Raw genomic sequence first — 20,767 nt, forward strand, 5'->3', positions numbered from 1 at the left:
ACACTGGAATGTCGGGTCGCTCTGTCCATTATAATTCATTAGCACCTGCTATAAACAATCCAGCCCCCCCAGAGCTCCTTCAATGCCAATTCTCTGGCGCCGCTACTGGATTTGAGACGCAAACTTTTTGCGTCGGCTCGCTCACGTCGCAAGATGGTGGCTTGCAGGCGCGAACGGCCTGGGTTTGGTGAGTTGCTGGAGCCCAGTGAGGATGCGTCGGTCTCTACATGCCCGATGGAAACTGAGGATTACATGGTAGAGGCGGACAGGTTCTTATTTGAAGGCCCGGTGGAGACAGGTATCCCGCCCGTCCAGGTAACACTGGAGGTGGGTGAAATGTCTCCTTGGGGCGCCTTGTTTGAAGACGCGGGAGAAGAACCTCCGACTCGTCGGCAAGATGCCCTGCTATCAGCCACATCGGAGTGTGGCTCCTTGACCAGTGAAAGCCTGCTGTATGTGAGGGATGCGGGCTCGGTGGAGGAAAGTCTGCAGGGGGAACTGCGGGCTTTGTTCCCCGAGCTCATGGCGGTGGCGGCAGTCGCAAACGGCGTGCCGCTGCCGCAGCCACTGCCTGTTCCTGTTCCTGATGATCTCATAGGTCATCTATGGCAGCGTCGCCCGGTGAGAGGGGTGGACGTTGTCTACCCATTTTTCCCCTCAATGGGGGCCTATGTTCGTCAGGGCCAGGTGGTGTCCCACATCATGGGCCTCACCCCCGCCTACGTACCAGTTACGCGGGTGGAGGGTTTGGTCGTTGGTATGAGGGAGGGCGTGCCGCGGCTTGATAGGCCGATGGCCGCGCTCCTCTGTCCGGAGGTGGTGTGGGAGCCGTTACGTAAACCGGTCCCGCAAGGGAAATCGGCGAGGCGGTTGGCTTACTGGAGCGACCAGTCATTTATCGCCGGAACACAATCTCTAGCTGCTGCGTCTAACATCGCACAGCTGGCAAGATTCATGTCCGGGATATTGACGGGTGGCATGGAGCTGAGTGATGTCCAACATGACCAGCTCGCCCAGGCGGCAGGAGCTATCCTGCATCTAACTCAGCCGCAGGCCATAGCCGCTGGGAAAGTGCGCGCCCTGGCAACTCTGGTCCAGCGCCATATTTGGTTGGAGCAGGCGCGTGTGCCGGAGAATAAGAGGATTCCTCTTCTGTCGGCAACCCTCTCCGATGCTGGACTGTTCGGGAAGGCCCTGCAGTTGATGACCTTGACGTGCAGAGAAATGCAGGAGGAGCGCTCCGTGCTCCAACCTCATTTTCCCCCTCCCGACATCGCCGGTCGAGTCAGACGGCTGCCACGTCGTCGAGCTTCCTCCGCCGTGGCTACCGCTACTACCACCGCCGCTGCTGGCCCTTCGAAGAAGGCCAGGAGGAGAGAGGGCGCCGCCGCTGCAGCCGGCCCATCTACGCCTGGAGGAGACGGTAGGGATCGTCGAGACCAAATCAAATCAAATCAAATCAAATCAAATTTATTTATAGGGCCCGACAACACACGTTAATGTCCCCATGGGCCGTACAGGTCTTCTTTAAACAAGTCAAGAAGACAACATAACAATAAGTCAAGAACAGAACAAGAACACCATAGGGTCCAAACATTTTTTAGATGAATACAAATAAATGAAAGAATGCAAGCACTCCCAGACATACCCCACGCGAAGGTAAGGAAAAACTCACTAAAACCTAACAATAGGGAAAAAAAGCTCCACAGGCAATGTGGAGGAGAGAAACATTAGAAGGGCCGTTCAAGGGGGGATCTCCCTTCTTAGATGTCGGTGATAGTAGTGTTGCAGACGGACAGTTGGTAAGCATGCACTCATGTGTGTGGTGAAACACAGATGAGTGCATGCAATAGCAACTGTACATTTTGAAAAATTAAAGATAGAGCTAATAGCGATAGCAACTGAACATTTTGAAAGATTAAAGATAGAGTTGATAGCGGATCTATTTGAGGCACAGGGGCGGCGCAAGAGGGTCACGTCCTCCCCGTCTTAGTCACGGGACATTCAACACTCCGGTCGTTGCTCAGGGACAGCCGGAGACAGGGGGAAGGGGGGTGGCGCAGAGAGGGTCGCGAACTCCCCGACATCATCGCGGGACATCCGGCACTCCGGTCACCACTACGAGACCTCCGAAGACAGGGGGGCACGCAGAGGGGGTCGCAATCTCCCGGCCTTCGTCACGGGACGTCCAACACTCCGGTCAACACTCCAGGACAGCAAGTCATAGGAAGACAGGGAGACGGGACAGGCGTTAGACAGCTCATGAGATTGTAGTAGGCGGACATAGCAATAGATACAAGTGGTAGGCATATATGTGAATGGAGTAGATATATGAAGTAAGCGTATTATGTGAATAGAATAGAAGTACTTAACCCAGCAATGAAACCGCGTTGACTGTTAATCTGTTAACAGTCTGTTAATCAGTTGACAGGACCACGGACAGACGGCGGTGAACAACTGATCCAATGCCTCGGAGGTGCATGTAGAGCAGTCACCACAAGCTTGGCCAAGACCCCGAGGCATCCATCACCTTGGTCAGCGCCAGGAGACGGGTACTCAGAGAGAAGGGGGAGGGAGGGGGGGGGGGGGGAGAGGGGGGGGGGGGAGAGTTAGAGAGTTCCCATGTTTGTGGTGCTGCAAAGGAGCAGACATGTAGTACCCTGTAGTGCCATGTAGTACCCCGTAGTGCCATGTAGTACCCTATAGTACCCCATAGTGCCATGTAGTACCCCGTAGTATCCTGTAGTACCCTGTAGTGCCATGTAGTACCCTGTGGTGCCATGTAGAGCTATGTAAGCCATGTAGTACCCTGTAATGCCATGCAGTACCAAGTAGTACTCTGTGGTACCATGTAGTACCCTGTACCCTAACTAAACTACCCTATAGTAAACTACCCAGTGGTACCATGTAGTACCCTGTACCATAACTAAACTACACAGATTAATCTAAAGGTCAGTCCCCGACCAGGTGAGATCAAGGTAGGTTGAAGGAGAGAGAGAAAAGATGAGTCTTAAGCAGGGATTTAAAAGCTTCGACAGAGCAGGCGCCCCGGATGACGGCAGGTAATTTGTTCCACAGGTAGGGAGCGCGGTAGACAAAGGCTCTGTGGCCGGCGGATTTCTTTTTAACCCTAGGGGTCGATAGAAGCCCCGCATTTTGTGAGCGCAGAGCACGAGCGGGCGAGTATCGGGAGATGAGATCAGATAGATAGAGCGGTGCAAGCCCATTTAAAATTTTGTAGGTGAGGAGTAGCACTTTAAAGTCAGAGCGGGCTTGGATAGGAAGCCAATGTAGGGCGGACAAAACTGGTGTGATGTGATCAAATTTTCTAGTTCTAGTTAGTATCCGTGCAGCCGCATTTTGCACGAGTTGAAGATTTTTGATGCTTGAATTAGGTAAGCCTGAAAAAAGTGCATTACAGTAGTCCAGACGTGATGAGACAAAAGCATGAATCAGGGTTTCAGCATCAGCCAGAGTTAAAATGGGGCGTATTTTTGCGATATTACGAAGATGGAAGAATGCAATTTTGGTGACATTTTTTATATGTGCATTAAATGAGAGGGAGGAATCAAAAATGACTCAGAGGTTTTTTATGGTGGAGCTCTGGGATACATGACAGGTATCAAAGTTGAGGGAGATGTCCTGAAACAGGCCTCTGTGGTTTGGGGGGCCAACAATTAACATCTCAGTTTTATCTGCATTAAGGAGTAGAAAGTTTTGCGACATCCATTTTTTGACGGCAAGCAAGCAGGCCTCAAGGTTTTGTAGTTGGGAGGAATCATTTGGCTTAATAGGTATATATAATTGGGTGTCATCAGCGTAAAAATGAAAGTTTATGCCAAATTTGCGTATGATATCGCCGAGGGGTAGCATGTAAATCGAAAATAGCAAAGGGCCCAGGACAGAGCCTTGTGGGACACCACATTGCACTGGGAGGGTCTCAGATGTTAAATCATTATAGACCACGCAGTGTGTTCTATCAGTTAAATAGGATTTAAACCAAGCTAGTGCGAGACCCCGAATGCCAACATGGTTCTCAAGCCGACCTAGAAGAATCGAGTGATCGATAGTGTCAAAGGCTGCACTGAGATCAAGCAATAAGAGCACAGAGGTGAGGTTTGAGTCAAGAGAGAGCAGTAAGTCATTTGTGACTTTGGTAACCGCCGTTTCGGTGGAGTGTAAGGCTCTAAAGCCAGATTGAAATGATTCATTAAGATTATTGTTTGATAAATGGTCGGTAAGTTGCGTTGCGACGATCCGTTCTAACACTTTGGATAGGAATGGGAGATTGGAGATAGGTCTGTAATTTTTCAAGATTAGAGGGTCGAGGTTCGGTTTTTTAAGTAATGGTTTAATGACGGCTGATTTAAAGGCCAGGGGCACCACGCCAGTAGACAAAGAGGTGTTGAAGATATTGAGTAGGGCAGGGCCTAGAGTTGGGAAGAGTTTTTTGATGAGAGTTGCTGGGAGAGGGTCAAACAGACAGGTTGAAGGTTTAGCCGCGCCAACCAGTTTAGAGAGGGCACTAAGTGAGACGTTTTCAAGGCAGCATAGCGTATGACTGGAATCAAAGTCAGGGGGAATGCCCGTCAAAGGTTGGGAGGGACTCTGATTGTTGAGTAACCAGCCACCGATTGTCTACCGTCCCTCCGGGGCTCCCAGGCAGGCGCCATTAGCCCAGTGACTTTTTCCCCTGTGGTCCCTTCTGTTTACCCCTCCCCGGCCCTCTCATATAATTTGATTCAAAAATAAAAAGTCCCCTCTAAAGGGGGACTGTATTTTTTGTTAACAAACTGTGTGTTTCTTCACCAAAACATATGATGAGGTTGCAAAGTGTGAATCTTCACTTGTATGCATTGATAGGAGGGTTACGTTGTGTTATGAGCTTAAGCAAGGCCTGCAACCTACACTCGGTTGGAAAAAGGGTTTTTTCTACCTCGGCCTGAGTCTCCACATTAAGGTAGAGGATAGTTGTATGTTCTGTTGCTTACACAAGTGATGTTGAGCTACAACACTGTTGTGTTAGTTGCAGTAATGCTCGTATGATACCAGTCTGTAGTGGCCAGCGTCCTCTTCTATGCTGTGGCATGCTGGGGGGGCTACATCAACTCGAGGGACACCATCAAACTGAACAAGCTGGTGAGGAAGGCTAGCTCCGTGGTGGGAGTTGAGCTGGTCAGACTAGAGGTGATGGCAAAGAGGGGGATGAGAAGGAAGCTGGCTGCTATCCTGGAGAATCCCTCCCACCCCCTCTATGACGAGCTAGTCAAGATGAGAAGCACGTTCAGTTCACAGACTCATACCCCCCCGACACTCAACTAACCGCCTCGTCAGTCCTTCATACCAGCGGCCATCAGGCTCCACAACAGTGGGCAGGGACTGCTGCCAGACATCCAACAACAACTACTAGGAACCTAAAAAGGACAATAACACTACCTTATGCATACTGCACCTTATGTGATACTGTCATACTGTGAATACTGTATATTTCATAATTATATTGACTTGTTATATTGTTTACATTGCTTGTTTTTACTACCTGTACCCCCCCCCCATGCTGCTATGATGCCTGAATTTCCCCAAGGGGATCAATAAAGGAATATCTTATCTTATCATTTTTTTTTTATCCACTTTTTCTCCCATTTTCTATTTTTCTCCCATCCCAATTTCGTATCGTTCAATTCAACCCTCCCCTGTCTTTGAACGCTGTTTCATGCCTCCCACAAACCGGCTGCAATGTGGACTAAGTCATACATAGCACGAGTCCCCTCCGATACTCGAGGTAACAGCAGTCGCATCTTTCCACCTGCGCGGCTGGATCTTTCAGCGTCGGGGGTCTGGGCTTTGGAGGGGCCCCGCCCCCGTCGCTTCCTGATTCTACTGCGCAGGCGCACCAACCGACCTGTAGGAGTCGCTGTCCACAACGCCCGATCCCCACCCATCAGTTTCCCTCCCCCTAATACTGCCAATGTGTATTAGTGCGGACGACCAGCTAAACTGAAAGCAATGTGGAGCGCTGGGCTCGAACAGGGAGATGATCTGTTTGAGCCCAGCCTCCAGTATTCGTGGTGAGCGCCTTGCCCACTGCACCACGTAGCCGCCCTATATCTTATCTTATCTAATCTTATCTTATCTAGTACAGGTCCAGAGTTGATAACAATACCACAGAAAATGAGTGTTTTACACATGTTTTTCTAATGGTATGTATAGGCGTTTATCCAAAATGGCCATTTGGAGACCCTACGTCTCCAAACGCTATAACTCTTGAATGCTTCAACGTACAGTCAAAGTCTTGGGCTCTAATGAAAGGTTGCACATAGGGATTCACTCTCAGTATTACTGAAACATATTATGCTGCATTTTTTCATTGAAAAACATTTGTGCATACAAAGGAGTAGTGCTATTTGTTCTTTAGTTTGTATATTGTATATTTTGTATAGTGTTTGGTCTTTATTCTTTTAACTTTTTTTTTTTACTTAACTTTTTTTTTTAGATTTTATAATAATAATATAAAAAAAATTATGTAAATGAAGCACAATCTCAGATGGCCTGTACCTTTACGCAGAGAGAAAACACTATATATCCTGGGGAACATCCCTCAAGTGATATATCCTCATTTCCAGAATTTCATTGGCTACAAAAGCGGGCAATAATTTCAGAGGTGATTGGTCCAGTCACCGGGAGGCGAAACCGGAGGTGGTCACTTTTTCGAAACTGACGCTCGTTGGTTGTTTGGTCTTATAACCCGAAATTGGAAGCACGTAATAGGTCAAATAGGGTGTCAATCATAGACACTATGACATTTGCCGTCAAACGAGGGCAAATGTGCTACGTGTGCTTTAACTATAGATGTGAACCAGTCTCCCTTCCTGACTGCATACAGTAGGTGTTTGATGGCCAACGTTCTGAACGATTTCACTGCAATCACTTGATTGAGTGGGGAAAGGTCCAGTATGGGTCTGGTTCCCCTAGTTTTCTTGGGTACCAAGAAATACCTGGAGTGGACACCTCTCATCATGTCCTCTGGTGGGACAATGATAATGACCTGGCTTGTCAACAGAGAATCTCATCCTGACTGGCAATATCACCTCCTGGTTTGGGAATAGCACCGCACAAGACCGTAGCAGACTACAGAGAGTGGCCCGTTCAGCCAAACGCACAATTGGAGGGGGGCTTCCCACTCTCCAGAACATTTACAACAAGCGGTGCATGGGTAAGGCTAAGAGAATTACTCCAGCCACCCAAACAACTGCCTCTTTGAACTGCTGCGGTCAGGCAAGCGATACCGGAGTCTCATGGCAAGCACAGAAAGACTCAGAAGAAGCTTCTATCCCCAGGCCATCAGGATGCTCAACGAACAATAACACTATGTAACAACCATCAAATGCACTCACAGCACACACATCCACACACTCACTTTAAACAAACAACTCACTGCAGCACCCACTCTACACACTTTAGAACACCTAAACACACTCTATTTATTGGTAAAGAATTAAGCATTACATCACGCGCAGGAGTGGTTTGTGAACAATAAACCATGCCTAGGGGTGGTCGTTAGACCCCCCTAGGCATGGTTTATTGTTCACAAATCACGACTGCAAGTGGTGTAATGCTTTTATACAACTGCCACATTCATCCAACCTTATTGCTATACAATAAACACACATTAATCGAAGATTTATTGAAGAAACCATCCGCCAGAAAAAGTTGTTCCCACAACAGCAAAAAAGAGAAATTGCCTCCATGTGGAAGCAGCTCGGAAGTGCATCCAACCAACTAACACATCCAACTGTGTGTTATTGGAATCCAACTGCCTTTCAACTAAGACATCCAACCAACTAACACATCCAACTGTCTTTCAACTAAGACATCCAACAAACTAACACATCCAACTGTCTTTCAACTAAGACATCCAACCAACTAACACATCCAACTGCCTTTCAACTAAGACATCCAACCAACTAACACATCCAACTTTTCTTTAGTTTTTAATTATGAAGTTAGTGGTTGTTATTGGAATGATTGATTGATTGATTGAACATTTTATTACCAGATGCAGAATGGGTACAATACAGTACGGCTCAATACACACAATTGTTAAGGGGATGCAGACCTACTTTCTATAGAACTTCATTCTTAGATGCTTCTATAGAAAGTAGGTAAAACAAATTAAAAAGTTTTCTTTGCCCTATAGGAAAAAAAAGTTTTCGCCCTATTTTTTTATTTATTTTTTTAAACCTACTGTAGAGGGCCTAAACTTAACCAGTTGGAAACCAAGCGTACAGTAATAAAATTAGCAATCAATCAATCAATCAACTCAATAGGCCATGCTCACTTAGAACAGCGCAGCACCCAGCTCTCTCTCAGTCTGACTATCCCCCGCGTTGCAGACAGGAGTGTGTGTGTGTGTGTGTGTGCGTGTGTGTGTGTGTGTGTGTGTGCGTGTGTGTGTGTGTGTGTGTGTGCGTGTGTGTGTGTGTGTGTGGGGGGGGGGTGGGTGTCCAGCGTCGGACAGTGTGAGAGTGAGGGCTGCAGTCAGAGAGAAGGAAAAAGAAATTGAAAAAGAAATTGCAAATTAATCAATCAATCAATCCGCGATTTTTCTTTTGTTACACAATGATTCAAGACCCATCAATTACATCATCCAACATTGTTTAAAGGACTAAGACATTCGCCTTGACAGAATCGCTTGATATTTAGTCGTTTAGTCGTTATCAACAAAACCATTTGTTAAAGATTATTGTCCGCCATCTTGTGATCCGGCGGAGTGATGTGATGTGATTCGGTTGTGGGCGGGTCCTGGGCCAGCAGCGTGGAATTGTGAAGAATAAACACGTGTAAAATGACTGTTTCAGCCAATCAGAATCGAGAAATTTGCATGCCGTTGTATAATTTGCACTACAACCCATACCTCATTACACCTTACTGTAAATTGTATCTAAATTGTACCTCATCCCATTTCTGCTTTGCACTATATAGTATATTGTATATTAGTATATTGTATAGTATATTGTATGGTAACTCAGTTACTTCTACTCTGCATTGAACATTGTACATTATGTACATACTGAACACTTGTGCCTACGTACGTGACTTCTATTTTATACTTGCTATACTTATTTTATTTTATACTTATCTATTTTGTCTAGCACAGTCTGGAGCGTAACAGAAAGAAGCATTTTGTATAAAAGTATTCTGTACTTCTGTATGACAACTAATAAAGAAACTTGAATTTGAACTTGAAACTTGGCCAGGGCATGATCTGAAAACGGAGTAGGGTTCAAACCCGTGAACTACATCACAAGCCCCAATCTCAGCGTTTTCTCTAATCATCCCACTATATTGCATTTTTGTTAGCAAATGTGGTAAAAGTCACACAGCGGCTGTACACCTGGCTGGTGCTGACCCACTAAGAACTCTAGGTAATAGGACCCGACGCCATGAGCTGTGGATACAGCTGCACCTAAGGGGGACCCTGACTGAAAAGAAACAACGTTGATTACATCAACCTCAGAGAGGAGAGAAAAAGCTCATGGTCCCCGGATGAGCTAGGTCCACTAACAGAAACTTTGGGATCACTAGCTCTGCCTGACACAATATAATCATTACTAGAATGACCATGGGACTGTAGCCCTGTGATGGCATGAATACCATTTATATTACAGGCACTCTGTGCTCTGTAGACAAATGAGGCAATGTTATTGCCTGCGGCTGCGCTTTGTCAGCCATCGTACGTGCCTGTTAGGTAAAGGCTTCTGATCAGGGCAGCACATCATCTCAGGGCAAAGGACCGAGGCCAGCGGATTATCCAAGCGTGGCACACCGGTCCTGAGCTCCTGGACCCAGTCATCAACTTGCATAAAGGGCAGCTGGGCTCTGGTTAGACCCTTCATGTTTGACACATTCTCATGGCCCATGGAGATATAAGGGTCAAACACTGGGAATTGTGAGAAAGGGAGAGCAGGGCCACTTCACCTGGTTATATATTATAGGAGGTGCATGAGGAAAAGTTATTTCTGTGGCCGCCTAGGGGCGTGAGCACTGTGCAATAGGTGAAGCAAGACATGCAGCCAGTATGAAATATAAAAGGACATTCTGGAGCCAATCAGTGAACAGGGCACTGACTTTGCCCTAAACGGTTCTCACACACAAATTAAGTTTATATTCACATACCCGCTAACAGGTCTGAAACAGAATTTAAACCGTATGTGGGTGTAATGCCACACAAATATGTTGTGGGCCCACAAGGTCAATGCCCAATCCATTGTCTATAGATTAGAACATGAGTCCTAGATTTTACATCCAGGTGAAATCACATCTCTGATTTCTAGATTTGTGAGAAATGGATGTTGACTAATAATGGAACTGTCCTGGGTCATGGGAATAAGGTGAATTATCTAAATTGTGGCATTCCCTTTAAAGAGGCGGCACGGTGGTGTAGTGGTCCGTTAAACACTGTCGCCTCACAGCAAGAAGGTCCAGGGTTCGATTCCTGCTTGGGGACCAGGTTTCCATGATGCCAGTTACCCAGGTGGGGTATCTCCCAGGCCTTTCTGTGTGGAGTTTGCATGTTCTCGCCGTGCTCGCAAGGGTTTCCCCCCCCCCCGATAAGATAAACCCAATGGAAAAACATGCACAACAACAAGATCGCTAACGCTGTGGCGTCCTTGACGAAGACGGACAGGAGCACTTGGATTGGTCCCCTGGCGTGGCTCATGTTGCGCCTGTCTGCTCCCGGCTGCCCTTGGGGGGGAAGGACGACGGGATGGGTTAATCGCAGAGACGAATTGCATACATGCATCGCATGCATGCCGATTAATGACCTCTGAGTAGGTCCTAAATTATTATTATTAAAGATTGTAAGTATTTCCCTTTAATAACTTTTAGGGAACTTGTGAAGATAATTTAGCATCTATACTGTATTCATCTGCCATCTAATAAGTCAGTTTAAGCTAGTAAATACACCATCCCTGCATATTGCAGACAAATAGGCCTACTGTTTTGTTTTTTGCCCTCCCACATTATTGACAGCGATATTTAGTTGACTTTTTGCACCTTGGCAATACCCCCACACTCTCTCTCTCTCTCTCTCTCTCTCTCTCTCACCCTTGTAAGAGTAAAGGTTGCTGTTTTGGAGGAGCTGTTGTCAGGAGCCCGTCAGCCACTACTGAAGAGTTTCTGCATTGCTGTCATCCCTGCTGGGGGTAACTGAGAGAAAGATAGTGTGTCCACACTGTTCCCTACTGCTCCATACGCTGCTATTTACAATAGCTTTCACTCGCTGGCTGCTATTGGTGTTGACAAGCATCATACAAGGACTTTGATGTCACTTTCTTGCCATCTATTGTATCCCCCCCCCCACCCCCATTACAGCTCTAAGCAATTATTACATGCCAGTCGATTTAAGATATAGATAAGCTACCTTCTTGTTTGTCTCAATTGTAACATGGGATATAATTATTGACTGATTGCACATCACACTCATTTGAACCAATCCATTGGTAGATCCATTTATTGAATGAGATTGTATCATGACATTAAAGATGTTCAGCTACTTTATAGAATGATAATGTAGCATACTAACATAAGACTAAATATTTTCTGTTACTGGTATGGCACAGTTTGTTTACTTATTCCTCTCAGATGGCATGGGGAATGTTCACCTACTTGGATAAGTACCTGTGCAGTATGGACAGTAATAATGACCACCCCCTGATCTGCCACCTGTGCCAGGCCCAGTACCAGCACCCATGCCTCTTGGACTGCTATCATATCTTCTGTGCTCGCTGTCTATGTGGCCGGACCAATGATAGCCAACTCAATTGCCCCCTCTGTGGGTAAGAGAAAGTATTGTGAGATATTTCTACACAAATGTAAGCTGCCTTTTGGAATGGCACATCAAAACGTTGCTGGTAGCGTTTTGAGGACAGTCTCATAGATATTTGATGAGTGAGTCAGGTCTATAAAAGGTTGTGAGAAATAGAAAAGGTTTTCCACACAATGGAAACACAGACTTGTAGTTTGTGTTCAACAGCTTTTGTCTAGCTATCGTCACACTCAAGATACGTGCATAATACAATGGTACTGTACACAGGAACTATTTGGCTCCCCAATGCTATTTCACAGAATGTGTATTGTACAATGAGTTTATCTTGAAAATATCAAAAGCTCAAAAAAAAACAATCAGAAAACAAGATAGGAACTTAAAAGGGATATTTCACTAGAACTACAATAATCTGTCTTACTTCTACAGTATCTAAAGTCATCTACAAGTAAGCTAGTGACCATTGCTGTCCCTCTCGTCCACAGCCCTCCCAGGTGTCAGGCTCCTCATTCACTTCCATTTCTTTTGAGGACCAAGTCTAAATATCATACTTCTGAAGTATAAACAAACAATACAGCAATATCATTGTGTATTGTATTTTTCTGGGTCAAAGGTACTTTCAATTATTTGGAGCTCTTGTTGCCGTTTTCTAATTATGAGTATAGGAACTATTTCTCACTTGAGGTGTAGTTTGACCAACTGTCAACCTCTTACGGAATGTGTAGAATTTTTGCCTCCAACAAATTGACCAGATCTACTTTTATTTTTCAAATGTAATACATCTGTAAACACACATCAAGAGCCAGAACAAACACATATCTTTGACTAACAATTGTCTGTTTGAATTAAATCTGATATCTAAATGTTTGTATATCTAGTATGATATTTAGACTAGGTCCTCAAAATTAATGGAAGTGAAAGAGCCCGAGGCGACACCTGGGAGGAATGGTGGCGTTGACAGCGGACGACAGGGACAGCAGTGGTCGCTAGCTTACTATTGTAGATGACTTTACTTTACAGTAGAACACATTCTACTAAACTGAAATATCCCTTTGGAATACAGTGCAACCAAACTAGGCAGTCAGAACACGCCCTCAGAGAATGCAGATGTTTCATTGTCTTGATTGAAGCCTTCACTGAGATATGAAAGGAAAAGAAAATCACATATTGTTTGTTGTGAAAATCACATCTGATGACTTAAAGGGATTTTCCCCTTACACAGTAGATTGGATTGTTTGGGTATTCTGAAGAAGATGGGATGGAATCCCATTGGTTTCAGGGAGCATCAGGTTTGGGAATCCTACGTGACCCAGTAGGCTACTAGCCAGGTTTGGGTAGGGCAGGGTGGGGCAGACCTGATTGGCTGGAACAGCTGCAGGGTCATCCCAGGGACTGATTTAGCCCCAGGATAAAGGCTCAGCATGGCCAGCGAGCTCCACTAAGGCCACCATGCAGTCACACAACAGAGCCCACATTGGCATCGGTAACCACAGCTTAGGGCCAATCAAAGCAATTCGCACACTGCCTATCCGTTTCATCCCCCAGTAAAGAATGACTCACGCCTAACATAGTCACTTGACTGTATTATTAGCTCTCCCTGATCTAAGAGCCTGGGGATATCTGGAATAGGGACCTCAAAAAGAGTTTTCTTCCCATCATTTCAGGTAGGATTTAACCCAGCTTTTTGTTTGTCATCGTGTCTATAAATGAAGAAATCGGGGGAATCAAGTGGTGATGTCATTGTTGGTTATAGCTGTACACATTGTGTTTCTTATAAGTGTTTCCATTCCGAGCTGAGACGTTCAGCCTGAAGGCTAGTTTTACGACAGACTATCCCTGGTAGGTATACTGTAGCTCTTGGGTTCTGATTCAGTTAGGGCCCCTAGCTAATGTCTTGTCTCCACTGGCCAGAGTTTAGCCATGCTGTGGCCCGTCTGGCACACATCCAGTACCTGTACTGTCTAAGTTTGTCTCTTGTTGTACAGTGCATCAAGTAACCTGGATCTCTGCTGGTCCATAGGGACTTTCAGCCTTGCCTCAGTGTTGATGACGCATCCTCAGGATTAGTGAGCCAGTCGGGGGTAAAAGGTGAAATAGTTGCGTTTCCTGTAGAGCTAACCCAGGGAGTTCACTGCTTCTCAGTGGGATGATTATCTGCTGCCAAGGCTGTTGTTACCCAATCATCACTAACACCTCATTCAAGAACCACTTTCAGCTATTAGTTGCACACATCATGTTGCTACGGAAACTAGATAAACATGGTATTGGCTACACGAAAACAGAGAAAGGGAAGTGGTAGACATTTGGAAGGTGAGGTATTTAACACCAGATTGAAAAGCAGGCAGTATTATTAAAAGTGTAAATTTAGTAAAAGGCGTCAGTTTGTAGTTTCCCTCAGAGTATCATCATCAAATGTAAATCCCAGTATCACAATACATGGCTCAGTGGGCTTCCAACTCTCCCTGAACCTCAATGAAGATGAGGAAAAAACTCCCACAAAACCGTAATAGAATAAAAGGGAAGAAACCTCAGAAGAACCTCCCCCACCGCTGACGATGGCCAGGTGTGCCATAAGCATTGAATTAGGCAACCGGGTAGGTCTATTCATGTGATATGACCATATCTAATTAAAATAAATGTATCATACAATCTTGCAATGCATAACCTCCATTTTTATTACAGGACAAGTTATTGTTACTATATGAATGGGTTCTACTAAATACTATCTTCAAATGTCAGCCAATTGCAAGCGTGGAGCCATGTTGTAGAACTAAATTACACATTCACCCAGTGGTTCTAAACCTGAGGGTCGCCAGAAGATTGAGGGGTCTCAAAAAGACATGCAAATCCATGATATTTATTATCTTTGGTATAGATGTTTTTTTCTCTTGAAATAATTAACAAACACTGATGGTGAAGTCTAAATCACACCTCCAATTGTAATGTGGTAATGCGGATTTATTTTCCAGTCTCACACACATCCAAAAGGTTTTGCACATTATTGAGCATAGCCTACATTTGTTTGAATATGACCACCAGTGATATCATTGAATCCTTGTGTTGTTAATTACAGCTCAATGACAATCTTATAGTGACGCTACCTCATCATTTCATTATGCTATAATTAACAACACAAGGTTTGACATCACTGGTAGCTTTATTCTAATTAATGTATGCTCAATAACTGTCACATTTGATGAATGTGTGCTAAACTGTTTCGTTTTTGGTTGTATGTGAGATTATGTGCAAAATAAAATCAGCATTGTTTTTGGTTATGTGCCCCTTTAATCAAGTTAAATGGCCTGAAAGGGTAATATAAAGGTTATAATTTGGTGTCAAAGAACATCATTCTTTCCATGTATGGGGGTCACAAAAGGGCATCCCTGTTTTTAGGGGTCACACTGTCACACCAATAATATTTAAAAAAATACCAAAAATAATTATTTGTCATGCATACAGGCTGTAAAAGAGGGAAGAGGTTAAATAAGATCGCTGTGGGTGGTGTTAATAAGACAGATGAGCGATGGGGCGCAATCTACTGGAATGCAAGTATGCAACATCAGCAGGAGATGCCATTAAGTAAGAACACTATCCATTGAATTATTCTGCAGTCTTTATTGTTATATAAATTTCACTTATGACTTAAAATACAACTTAAACCAAAACACACAAAAAAAATGCCTTCACCAATTTGAATAGCAAGTAGCCTTTACATATTAGTGCTTAACTCAAACGCCCCCCCACCAAATATATAATGAATTATCATTATGCCAGATTCTGTGAAATGTCGTCCAAATTGGTCTCAGATACAACTTAAATATTTCAAAAGGCTTCTAGTTAGTGGCTCATTTTCACTGCTCATAGTTTTCCGTCTTCATGTCATTCAGTCCAAGGTCTTCGTTCTGCTCAAACGTGCGGGTGTACTTCTCAATCGTCAACTCTGGGTCCGGGTCCGGGGCATAGACGTTCTGGATATAGCTGTTCCCAGCCGGGTCATCCAGTATCACATGGACATCCAGCTCTCCGGCGGTGATCTTGTCGATCTTCTCTCCGAAGAGCTTCAGCTTGTCCACTCGATCCGAGCAGCTGCTGTCGCCACAGAGGAAGGGGTTCTTGGAAACGATCAGATCCTTGATGTCCTTCAGCAGTCCTTCCAGGGTGGTGAATTTGCCGCCCACCAGCGCCATCCCCAGCTCGAACTCCAGCTCTGGTATAAGGACACTGCAGGTCTCCGACTTGAGCAAGTCTCTGCTCATGTCCGACTCGTCAGTGACATGCAGGGTGATCTTGGTACCAAGGTCTTCCGTGGCCCCACCAGACTTCACCTCGTTGGTGCGATGGCCACACTCATCGCAGTTTGTAGCCATGATGATGACTTCCTTGAAGTGAGGGATTTGGACAAGCTTCATGTTGGTCGAGGCTGGCGCATTGCATTGGGGGCAGTTGGTATTGAACACCAACACCTCATTTCTCATGGTCTCCAGGTCATTCCCTGCAGGCTCCTCTTCCAGATCATCACCGGGCTGTATCCCCAATCGGGCATCCTGTTGGATGGTCCTCTTGAACCGGGTGATGGTGAGAGCCTCGTCCTGCTGGGGAGCTACTGGGTTCTCCACAAAACTATTCCCAGATGGATCTTCGATTACCAGTGTGAATTCATCTTCAACTTCTTTTAGCCTCTTCAACTTCTCAATGAACTCATCTATTTTCACAGCCACTTCAGGGGCTATTTCCCTCCTGGCAGACTGGTCTTGCTCCAGTCCTCCGACTGCTCTGTCAAGGAGCCCCTCGATGGTAGACAGCGAGCCCTTCTGTGTGTATGCGGGGATTTCGAAGTCGATTTCGGGAATTCTGGCGACGGCACTGTCTGATTTCACAATTTCACGATTCAAATCTTGTTTGGACTTGATTTTGAGTGTGTAGCAAATACCTTGGTCTTGTATCCTGCCGGCGGATTGGATTTCGGTGTTCGACCACGAACAATTGTCACAATTGAAAGAGCTGATGATTACTTCTTTGAAAAAGGGAATTTTTGTAAGAAGCAGTCGCGTCACACCGTTTTCATAGCAATTCATGCACAGGCTCTCGATTTCAGTGGGTTGCATATCTTCGTCGTCAGCGCTGATATCCTTGAAAACACTTCCACTTCCACCTCGCACATTTTCCTCAGATATAACAGACATTTTTCCTCTGCAAAACTAGGCTTACAATCACTGTAGTTTGCCGTTTGAAATCACTGTAGTTTGCCGTTTGCTAGCTCTACGTACTTCTAGAACTTTCTCCGCGCTTGTGTATTTTGACAACTCACTTCCGTATATTCTTCTTTGGTGGTGGATTGCATCACTACAGCCGAGCCCATATTATGTGTTCCAGCCCCTACAGGTTTGTTGCGGCATTGCATTCAAACAACTATCATTCATACAGTAGGCTACGTATCATATTATTATGATAACTTAGTGCAGACCAGTAGATTGAGTTTAGTTCGATTTGATTGAATCTTAGTCTTTTGACTAAAATGTTTAGCTTTGGTTACAACAATTGAGTTATTCACACGGTTTATTTGTTGTTAGTTGTATCAACAAAAACTTGTGATGTTTTAGTATATTGTATTGTATTCAAGATTCAAGATTCAAGATTGTTTATTGTCATATGCACAGTTAAACAGACAGTTTGCCATACAATGAAAATCTTACTTTGCTAGTCCGCCCTTCACACAAAATCACACAATACTTAACACTTTGACAACCTAGGATGGCTTAGAGTAGACGACAGAGTACAGCAACTTGCAATGGGCCTGGTCTACAAGATACACTACGCGACCAAGGTACCCATGTACATGTCAAAATACTTCCCAAAGGTCAGTGAATACCACGATCACAACACCAGAGGGAGCTCCACAAATCATGTAAAACCCAGATTCGGCTCAAACAAGGGACTAAACACGTTTCGCAATTATGCCACATCAATGTGGAACGCCCTGCCTAAAGCTGTAAAGGAATGTGAATCACTACCCACCTTCAAAAACACTCTCAAAAAACACCTACGTGAGACTGCAATTCGAAACTGGCCCCTACAAATGTCCTAACCTAGTTGTACAGTAAATGACCAAGTAAGGCTTTGTCAACATTCCAATGTACAGTGTAAAATGTGTGTGTGTCCCCTACCCAACCCCCCCCCCCCCCCCACCTACAATGTACAGCCCTCACCCAACCCACCCAACCCCACCCCACCAACCTCCTCCAATGTACAGTTTCTACGCCAAATGTATATACACTCCTTTTCTGGACACTTTTGTATCACAAACAGTACTGTATTTGCAAATCTGATATGTCATAAATGTATAGATGTAGCAGTACTGTCTATCTGTATGTCATGTATGTCATATATGTTATGATGAATTGAAAATGGGGGACCCTGGTGGAAACAAGACGAAAGTCTTTCTCTGGTCTGCATCCCCTTAACAATTGTATGTATTGAGATGTACTGTACTGTACCCATTCTGCAATCTGTTAATAAACTTTTCAATCAATTCAATCAATCAAAAAACATATTTAAATACAAGCGAGTGCTAGAAAATAAGGTTAAAATAGATAAATATATACAAGGCACAGTGAGTTACATTGCACACATTCTGATCAGTATTTACATATGAATGGAGGTGACAATGGTATTGCATTGTATTGTATTGTATATGTAATATTGTATTGTGTTGTATGTTTTCCCATCTAGACCTATCACTGAGAGATGAGTCAAATATTAAGCAATAGGCCCCTTATGTCTAGACTACATCTCTCTAAAGGGAAAACACTCAATTTGAATTGGATGTCCAAATAGAAATCAATTTGCTTGCATAAATTTAATGTAAACTTTTAGTGCAATTACGTTTAATCATTTTAGTCAGGTACAAAATGGTTGTTAAATATTTTCTGGTCATAATATTAATCTCCAAAATGTCCACAGCTGCAGGGGCAGACCCCTGTGCAGATAATGATATACCTTGTGCTTTGATATCTACAATCTTTTGTATTTTATACTACTTAACTACTTTTGCTACTATTCAATAAATGAAACACAATAGAAACAGTATTCATTGTTTCTTTGTTTTTCATTCATCAAAACCTAGTTTCCCCACTCACGACACAAACAGCAACAACGCCCCCCCTCCCCCCACCACAGGACAGGACACAAATGAACAGAGTTACCTCAAGTGTGACGACATCAATCTGATTACCAGCAAAAATGGACTTCACATATTCCATCTTAATACAAATAGCCTGAGACCTAAACTGGCTGAAATCAAACAGTTGTTTTTAAACGGTAAGGCTAACATATTGTGTTTCACAGAAACAAAATTAGACTCATCTGTACAGGATCCAGAGATTGAAATTGAAAACGACTCAATAGTCAGGAGGGATAGAAACCAGTATGGAGGTGGCGTCTGTGTGTATATACACAAGGATACCAAATACATCAACCGTACTGACCTTAACCATGATGAAATTGAAACTGTTTGGATTGAAATCTTATTAGACAGGGCGAAACCAGTACTAGAAGGCACAATCTATAGACCGCCAGAACAGAGTGGCTTTTATGACACACTTGATGGGTGTTTAGCTGGGGTGGAGGGGGTAGAAACAATTCGTATTGGGGACTGGAACACGGATATGCTGCGTAAAGCAGCACCCGTCTTCAAGGCCTTCAGTAGATTTTCTGATCTGCACGGTTTCAGCCAGCTAATCACCCAACCCACAAGGGTATGTGATTCGACACAAACCACCATTGACCTCATTTTGACCTCTGACAAGTCCATGATCTCCAATAAAGGGGTGATAGCATGCGGGTTAAGTGATCATTATATGATTTTCTGTACCCGCAAAAAGCTAAAACAGAAGGCCGGCTGTCACAAAACAGTCACATCTAGAGACCTCAAAACTTACTCTAGAGAGGCCTTTAACCTAGAACTGGGGAGCTTGGACTGGTCAGATGAACTCAGTGGTACACAGGTTGAAGAAACATGGCTTGGATTCAAAACCAAATTCACAGCAATACTCAACAACATGGCACCCATAAGAACCACCAGGGTTAAAAATCGCGCTGAGCCAAAAACAAACCCTGCGAACTTTGGAAATTACTCAATAATCAACTAGGCTGCAGTAAAAAACTTAAAACCAGATTCTCAAACATAAACATAAAGACGGACAACACGCTCATCACAGACAAGCTGGATGTAGCCAATTACTTAAACATCTTCTTCACAAACATAGCCACAACACTGGTAAACAAACTACCCTCCCACTCAGGGCATTATGGGGTAGAACACATAGTAGCATACTACAAAAACCTAGGGGTCCGCAAAGACGACTTCAAACTAAAAATGGTAACAACCGATGAGGTACTCAAAAAATTGAGCGCCCTCCAACCTAACAAGGCCACTGGCCATGACAACATCCCCTCCAAATTCCTCAGAGACGCAGCAGCCGCCATCACCCCAGTCATCACACACATAATAAACCTCTCTATAAAACAGGGGCACGTCCCCAAGGACTTCAAAATTGCGAGAGTGACCCCTCTGCACAAAAAGGGCAGCAAATTAGACCCAGGCAACTACCGCCCTGTTTCTATTCTTACCTCCATATCGAAAGTCATGGAGAAAATATTCTACGAACAGGTCGAAAAGTACCTGGCGGAAAAATATCTAATCTACGAATTCCAATCTGACTTCAGAACGTCCCACTCCACTGACACATGCCTCCTCTATTTGAACGACCACATCAAACAAGAGGTGGACGCAGGCAAATACTGCGGCATGGTCATGCTGGACCTACAAAAGGCCTTCGACACTGTCAATCACTCCATTCTGATGGACAAGCTAAAAGCAATTGGTTTTGATAGCTTATCAGTGAGCTGGATGCAATCCTACCTGGAGGGGAGAGAACAGAT

The 20,767-nt window shown here is 44.5% G+C and overlaps 2 protein-coding genes across 2 annotated transcripts in view; one reads left to right on the forward strand and one right to left on the reverse strand.

Annotated features, from left to right (window-relative positions):
• Nucleotides 1-11,658: 11,658 nt before the first annotated feature.
• The window catches only part of rnf207a (ring finger protein 207a), a gene marked incomplete at its 5' end in the record, with an annotated part of 42,431 nt that continues 33,322 nt past the window's right edge, over nt 11,659-20,767 (forward strand). Inside the window, 3 exons of the mRNA XM_084315716.1 lie at nt 11,659-11,840; nt 15,829-16,159; nt 16,312-16,475. Of these exons, the coding sequence (XP_084171842.1) occupies nt 11,659-11,840; nt 15,829-16,159; nt 16,312-16,475 (677 nt within the window). The remainder of the gene's footprint in view (nt 11,841-15,828; nt 16,160-16,311; nt 16,476-20,767) is intronic.
• zpr1 (ZPR1 zinc finger) lies at nt 15,423-17,134 on the reverse strand. Its single transcript, XM_084317400.1, has one exon. It carries the CDS (start codon nt 17,008-17,010, stop codon nt 15,679-15,681), a length of 1,332 nt encoding a protein of 443 aa, XP_084173526.1. The 5' UTR covers nt 17,011-17,134; the 3' UTR covers nt 15,423-15,678.

This window comes from Notolepis coatsorum (genome assembly GCF_963971535.1).
Source record: "Notolepis coatsorum genome assembly, chromosome: 6".
Taxonomy (NCBI): Eukaryota; Metazoa; Chordata; class Actinopteri; order Aulopiformes; family Paralepididae; genus Notolepis; species Notolepis coatsorum.

Coding starts and splice junctions, on each gene's coding strand:
- zpr1 (XM_084317400.1), bottom strand. CDS start 17,010: ATGTCTGTTATATCTGAGGAAAATGTGCGAGGTGGAAGTGGAAGTGTT.